The 7,500-nt window shown below is 37.6% G+C and overlaps 1 protein-coding gene across 12 annotated transcripts in view; it reads right to left on the bottom strand.

Moving 5' to 3' along the window:
• The window catches only part of LOC119570870 (SWI/SNF-related matrix-associated actin-dependent regulator of chromatin subfamily E member 1-like), a 41,191-nt gene that overhangs the window by 820 nt on the left and 32,871 nt on the right, over positions 1-7,500 (bottom strand). For 6 of the 12 annotated variants that reach the window (XM_037918466.1, XM_037918475.1, XM_037918482.1 and 3 more), the window contains 6 exons: positions 6,597-6,725; positions 6,229-6,401; positions 5,872-5,979; positions 5,157-5,411; positions 1,644-1,683; positions 1-923 (listed from right to left, as the gene is read on the bottom strand). The exon at positions 1-923 is cut by the window's left edge and continues 820 nt beyond it. In XM_037918466.1, the coding sequence (XP_037774394.1) occupies positions 1-923; positions 1,644-1,683; positions 5,157-5,411; positions 5,872-5,979; positions 6,229-6,401; positions 6,597-6,725 (1,628 nt within the window). The remainder of the gene's footprint in view (positions 924-1,643; positions 1,684-5,156; positions 5,412-5,871; positions 5,980-6,228; positions 6,402-6,596; positions 6,726-7,500) is intronic. The other 6 variants (XM_037918471.1, XM_037918478.1, XM_037918446.1 and 3 more) reach the window with 1 other exon arrangement.

Raw genomic sequence — 7,500 nt, 5'->3', positions numbered from 1 at the left:
TGGGGCCATGTTCCCAGGCATGGCACTGGCAGGGGGCATTTGGGTGGGATGGGAGGGGGCCATGCTGCCAGGGGGATGGGCACCGGCAGGATGCATCTGTGTTGGATGAGGTTGGGGCAGGCCACCAGGGAGGGAGCTAGCAGGAGGTAACTGGTTGGGATGAGATGGGACCATATTGCCATGGATGGCATTGGTGGGGTGCATCTGGGCTGGGTGGGAGGGAACCATGGGTCCGGTTGGCATGTTTGCAGGAGGCATCTGGCCAGAGTGAGGAATCATGTTCCCAGGAATGGCATTGCTCTGGGGCATCTGTGGGTGGTGAGGAGTGGCCATGTTGGTCATAGGGGCTGGGGAAGGTCCTGAGGGAGGGGGAATAACTGGAGGAGCCTGGGCTGGGTTGGGTGCTGGAACAGAGCCAGGATTGGGTGGTGGTGCTTGGCCAGGGGTTGGGGGGGCTTGGGCAGCAGCCTGGACTGGAGCAGGGGCTGCAATATGTCCAGGATTAGGACCAGGACCTGGAGCCTGCTGTGGTGGTGGCCCCTGACCATGGACAGGAGCTGGAGCTGGGCCAGTGGTTGGGGGGGTGGCTGGATGGGGAGCAGGAGGAGGAGCTGCAACAGAGACAGAGGGGGCCTGGGGAGCGCCAGGGAGTGGAGCAGGATTGGACGAGACACCCGAAGGGGCTGGCCGAGGGACACTGCTCACATCACTGTGAGCTGCTGTGTTCTGGGCTGAGGTGGGCGGAGTGGAGGTCATTTGGGAGGAGGATCCCCCAGCTGCAGCAGACGGGGCAAGGGGAGGGGCAGCAGAGGGGGCAGCAGAGGTGGGGCCATTGACAGCAGGAACAGCAGCAGCAGTGGTAGTGGTAGGAGCCGGAACATTTGGTGCAGTTGCAGCAGCAGTAGACGTCACAGCAGTGGAGGCTAGGCAATAATGGATTATGTTAGGTATAAGGATGGAAGGTCCACATGCAGCAAAAGGTCTCTAACTAACACTTTGGGAAGGGCAATTCTGTCAAGAGGGAACTAACAAACTAAAAAAGTAACGCAAATGAGCTGGGAGAATAACACACAAAAAATACCCTCAGTGGAACTAAATCAAAATAGAAAAAAAAGAGAGAGAAAAAAAGAGAGAGAGAGAGTAAATATATATATATACACACACTCAATATATATATATATATATATATATATATATATATATATATATATATATATATATATATTTATATATATATATATATATATATATATATATATATATATATTATATATATATATATATATAATATATATATATATATATATATATATATTTCAAAAGCTAAATTATTAAAGAATATACTAAAAACTCTATCACAACTAGGCAAATAAAACACGAACTAAAATGTTGTTATATTTATTGTATTACAAGTGTCTTTTAAATTAAAAATGCAAAGTCTCACATCATACAATACTAATAATTTTAATAGATTAATAATACACTCAAAGAATAAAAAAAAATTGAATGAAGGGCATTATTTTTGTCTTTCTTCTGACAAAGCCTAAAATTAAATTAAAGATATATACAATAAAAACTTCTATACAACAAACTAAGGCAAAATAAAAATCAACGAAACTAAGACAGTCGTCGTGTGTTCTCACCTTCCATCTTGTTCTCGTCTTCACCACCCATGTCGTTTTCCTGTGGTTCAAAATTTAGATGAGGGAATGCAAATTCTCTAATCATAATTCAATACTAAAAATTTTAATAATTCAATTCAATTACACCAAAGAATAAAAACAACAAAACTTGAATGTAATGCAATAAAATTTTTGTATCCACTTTATTAACCCCTACGATCCGGATGACGTGACTATCAGGTCATGAAAAAATTTGGCTTGAGGGGCGGGTGACATGACATGCCGTCACGGGAAAATTTGGCTGTGGGCCGGGGTGAGATGAGCTTGCCGTCTTGAGCATTCCCCAGCTGAAGGCCAGGGTGACTGAAAAGACTTGCCACCAGTACACCAACCTCTTATTGGGTGAATAGACTCATTTGGTGTTTAGAAAGGGGCTTTTGCATTATCCCATCAATAAATAAATGTGGAATGTAGCGTCTGTGAGCCATGACTGGAAGAGTGCTGGCTCCAGAGAGGATGCCATCCTATTAGTGGCCATCATGAACAGCAGTACAGGTTGTAAAAATTAACATTAATAACAAAATGTTACTTATTGTTATTATTCTTGAACTGAGGTATAAGACTACCGAGAGATGATGTGGAGTCTGTACAAAGAAAACAGTCTATTACCATTTGGATACAGCAAATCAAATAACAAATATGGACATTAGAAAAAACAAACAAACTAGAAATGCTTATGAAAAAAAAAAAAAAAAAAAAAGAAAAAAAAAAAAAAAAAAAAAAAACTACTACTACAATGGGGAGGCATAAAGTCTTGTCACCACACTTGAATGTTTGTGTGCGCCCAGCCTAAAAGCTGTGCACCCATCAGAGTGGACACTCACGTAAGCCTAATGCCCATATTTTGCCATGAAGACCCGGATCTAATGGGTTAAATTAATGTTTTTGAAGTATTAAAAAAAACAAATTAGGGCTAAAAATGACATGGGCTATTTTTTTAGAAATAATACCATAACTGCATTCAAAAGAACAACTTTACATAAATGTATTAACAAAGACTAAATCATTTACTTCAATTATGTTATCATCATTATTTCTTAATATTTCAACTTCGGCAATTTAACACTAATTCATTACTTCTTTACTAACCATAATATCACTATGCTTACTGAATGGGCTAAACTCATAAATATGAAATATATACATTAACATAAGAAAAAAAAAAAATAATAATAATTATAATTATTTACAAACAATATAAACAAATGACCACAATAATTGCTGAGTTTAGTAATCATGACAAAGTAAAAAGTAAAAAAAATAATAATTGATTAATTAGGATAAGAATGACTGAAAAAGAAAACCAAAATACTTGTAATAAATAATATCTGAAATCAAAGATCCTTTTCATAATCTACAGCACCTTTTTCTCACATGCTTTTGTTTCACCCCTCCCCCCCCTGGCCCAATTAATTTCTTTCAATTACAATTTACCATTCCATAAAGCAAGGAAATTAGGATGCATGTACCATTGAACATAAAAAGATAAAGAGTCTAAATGTGTACTTAAGCAATAAGTAAATGAAGGGATTTCCACAATATACTTTGAACAAGAGCATGCTTGGACTGGAACAGTAATTCCTTTTTTTCAATAAAAAAAATCTGGTATTGATTTTCTGCTCAAAACTTTACTTATTCATTTCTACTTTCCTGAAAATCAAAAACTGTAATATCAGAACTAAAGCAGAAGTCAATCAGAATGAATTATGAACAGTTGGATAATCAATAATGAAGGCAGAATTCAATGCAATTGCATCAAAGAAAATGGACAAATAACCCAGTTATAGATTAAAAGCCTAATTCCCCACGGCTAAAGATAAAATACAAGCCATAATTGATCCTTTTTCAGTAACTAATGTATATAATTTAATCAGAATGTGAATGAAGGCCAGTTTATAGATGATAGGAAAAAAGGATTTTCATACATAACTGTTAACTCACTAGGAACATTAGGAGTTTAAAATCAATTTACAAAGCACATGCACCAAAGCAAGCAATACAATTTAAGAGAAACAGACAACAGTAAATTACAATATCTTTATTTGAAAAAAAAAATACATTCTCTACAGAAAGTAATGCAACAGTTTTCATTAGCAATAGAAAAATTACAGGATTTTAAGGTGGGAAAAAGAAAAGGAGTAAAATTGAAGCAATAGAAAAAAGGGTAAATTGATATTAATTACAGTAGAATTAGACATCAGAACACATGCCTTTCCCATTTCTTATTCACATCAATGATCAATGAAATACACGTAGGGTTATTTCTTGACATACAGGGAAAAATAACAAGTTTTCTATTCAGCAGTTCTGACTTTTGGGAAGTTTGATGCTGATTATCACTGGTATACATGCAATATTATCTTTATGTTTCATAAAGCAAGGCACCCTGTATTCTTTAGCATAATAGTGAAAACAAAGAAAAGACCTATAGTGCCCAATCATTTCCATGTCCAGTTATTTCTTAGTCCAGCATGAAATAGTTTTAAAGTAACTGCTCTCTTCCTGACAAGAGTACACTATGACAGAAGCGACAAAAATATGCAATATAAATGGGTTTGTTAATAGCTTTCTCAAGAACATGAGTTGAATGCTGCAGTCCCCTTCCCAACCCTCAAAAAAGTTAGAACTTAGCAAAGAATATTCTTAACTGACTAAACATTAGTCATAACAAAGAATATAATAATTTTTCTAGATATAATATATATCTTCTGTTTTCTATATAGTAAATATTAAATGAACATCACTATCCATCAAGATGTCACTTTAAAAATAAAACACAAGCAAAGTATTCACAAAAAGCCCTACTTCTCATTGTTTCTTAGAGAAAAATCTTGTTCTGCAATCTTTCCTTCATAGGATGTTGCATGTTTACTGTCTCATTATCTTCTTAAATCAACAAAAGCAAATCAAATCCACATGTTTACTCTTTGTGTCCACAGACAATATATAAAAAATGAGGAGAAAAACAATCAATGTGTAATTAAACAATGTAACCAACAGCATGCTTTGGAGAGGCATATCTGTCTCTATTGTTTTATTTCTGTTTGGTGGAAAATAATGTTTGGGACAGAAAGATACAGCTAGCCAGAAGAGCTAAGCATATCACTAGTCCATCACAGTTACTATGAGATACCAGAAAGTTATTAAGGACAGAGAGAAAATGAAAGTGAATCGTATAGTTTGTTCAGAAAAGTTCTTCAAGGAGGGGGATGTGTAAAAGAGACTAGGGGAAAACAGGAAAGGGTAAGGGAGGGGGGGGGGGGGATTGAAAAGGCAATGAAACCTTTTTGAATACATACGAGGAATAAACTGCAGTCCACCACATCCAAGTGGAGCTTCACAAATCCTCCTGACCCCATAAAAAAAGATAGATAGATAGAAGAGAAGAGAGAGAGAGAGAGAGAGAGAGAGAGAGAAAAAAAAAAAAAAAACAAACATTTTTAGACAACCAAGTCTGCTCCTCCTTTAACTGACCTGCATGGGGGCAGGGGAAGCTGCTGCATCAACTGGTGTGGCTGTGTTCTGGGGGGCAGGGCCAGCTGCATCATTGCTATCCTCTCTGGTTGCTGCATTGCCTTGAGGCTGCACCTGGGAGGAGGAAGTGGAGGGGGGACGTGAGGGGAGGCCCTGTGCTGTGCGTTGCCTCTCCTCTGCCTCCCGCCGAAGCACCTCCTTTTGCCGTTCAACCATAGATGCAAATGAGGTCTCGTCCAGCTTTGGGGCTGTGGCCTTTGGGGATTAGAAAAAGAGTCATTGCTTTTGCTGTAATTTTTCTCTCTATCTCTCTCTGTTATGGTAAACAAGATCTAAATAAGAACAGAAGGAATCCTATCAATTATAATAGTTTGGTATGAGTAGAAGCTTGAGCAAGAAAAATCTCTAAGTTATAATCTAGTATTGTAATAATAATCTAGTAGATTTTAATACTGCAATAAGAAGACAGATTTTTGTAAATGCAACCAACATAAAATTAAGATATCAATAACGCCCTTGTGAAGAAACCCCAATTTCAATTACGTTCAAAGTTATACTCTTTATACAACCATTTCACTGATCTAATAATAGCTATATTGGGCTAAAAAGTCTAAAATAATAATAATAATAATAATAATAATAATAATAATAATAAAGCCATACCATTAATAAAAACATCAAAGGAACTCCACCTGTTCCCCTACTCCTCCCTTACCTTGACCTTCTTGAGTTCTGCCTGGAAGCTATCCCCGGCCTCAATGAACTTCCGCTTCTTTGCTTCAAACTTCTCTTCAATCTGCTGCAGCTCTGTCTCCAGTTTCTTCTGCAAAGTGGAAGACATCAGACATGTACATATATACATATGTAAATGCAGAATAAAAATTTAAAAGAAAGAAATAAAAAAATGCAAATTACTGAATAACATTGTATCATAATATAACATAACATATAAAAGAGAGAGAGAGAGAGAGAGAGAGAGAGAGAGAGAGAGAGAGAGAGAGAGAGAGAGAGAGAGAGAGAGAGAGAGAGAGAGAAAAAAACAACAACAACAACAACAACACCCATGTCTCACCTGATGCATAGTAAGTGACTGGACCTGCCGGCGCAAAACTGTCAGCCGCTGACTGGTGACTACTGAGCGCACATCGGGGACCATAGTATCAGAGAAGATCTCATTGATGAGACGGTGATTGCGGATGTAACGGGAGTGCGAAACGTGCTTCACACTTAAGCCATCATCATAGTCTGGATGGGTAGTTTTGTTAAAGACAAGGGGAAATTTCCAATATTATGATGGTACTACTAAATTAAATGGTCTAAAAACTTTGCATCTCTTACAACAGTATTACAGGTAAAAAATTTTTTAATAATACCAATACTACACATGCAATGATACTCTCGTTTCTTGGATCAAAATTGTAAAAATTGGGTCACACTCACCATCTTCATCTTCAGCTGGCTGAATGTCGATGCGTCGGTCAAGCTTAGAACCCACTGTGGTGGTGCTGGAAGACCGGTCCAGGATCTCCTTCTCTTCTGTGGCTATAGTTCCTGTCGGCACAAGAGTACCTAAAGTGAGTTCAGAAACAGCATGTTTCTGTTGTCGGTATTTCAAACAATATCATCACAGGAGTAATCATAGATGTTGGAAATGAAATCCCTATGCTATCACCTACAGACGAAGAATTAATTTTTCTTTAATTTCTGTTTCCCTGTTTTACACATAAAATACCACCTACAATTCAGGCCTTTTTCTAATTATACTTTTATAACTACCCCTGTAAATATCCTACAAACATTCTACATGAACCTCAAGCTCTACAACATTCTATGTCCTAAGATATATATAGAAGTATTAAAAAAAAAGGAGGGAAAACCTATCATTAATTCTACTTTTCTGGTCAACAACTTCTAAACTTCAAGGCTCATGTCAGGCCCCCATAATCTCTATGAAGCCTACCATGAAAATGTTGCCCAAATCACATCTTGCATCACTGACATGAGGATCTGATTCTATGTGAACTGAGGACACCTCCTCCGGCTCAAAATCAATATTCTTTCCACTCCTCTTGTAAGCTCCTTTTCGGATCAATTCCTGTCTCACTTAACCAGTTTTAGTGTCATGGAGAGCTCATGGGAACCTAGGCAGTCTAAATAGAACAAAGCAATCAACTTTCTCGCTGGACCTGATTCAACATGGCAGAAGAAAAGGGTGGCAATTGTAAGAGTTTCAGATCCTTAAGACTTCTAAAACAATCCATTTTTTTATTCCTTTTCACAAATTACTTGTCTCAGAAATATTTATCCTGTTATCTGACATAGATAAGACAGCGGGAGGAGGTGC

Source organism: Penaeus monodon, chromosome 4, assembly GCF_015228065.2.
Source record: "Penaeus monodon isolate SGIC_2016 chromosome 4, NSTDA_Pmon_1, whole genome shotgun sequence".
NCBI classification, from domain to species: domain Eukaryota; kingdom Metazoa; phylum Arthropoda; class Malacostraca; order Decapoda; family Penaeidae; genus Penaeus; species Penaeus monodon.
The sequence above is the reverse complement of the archived record's forward strand: the minus strand, read 5'-3'. Positions and strand labels throughout refer to the sequence as shown.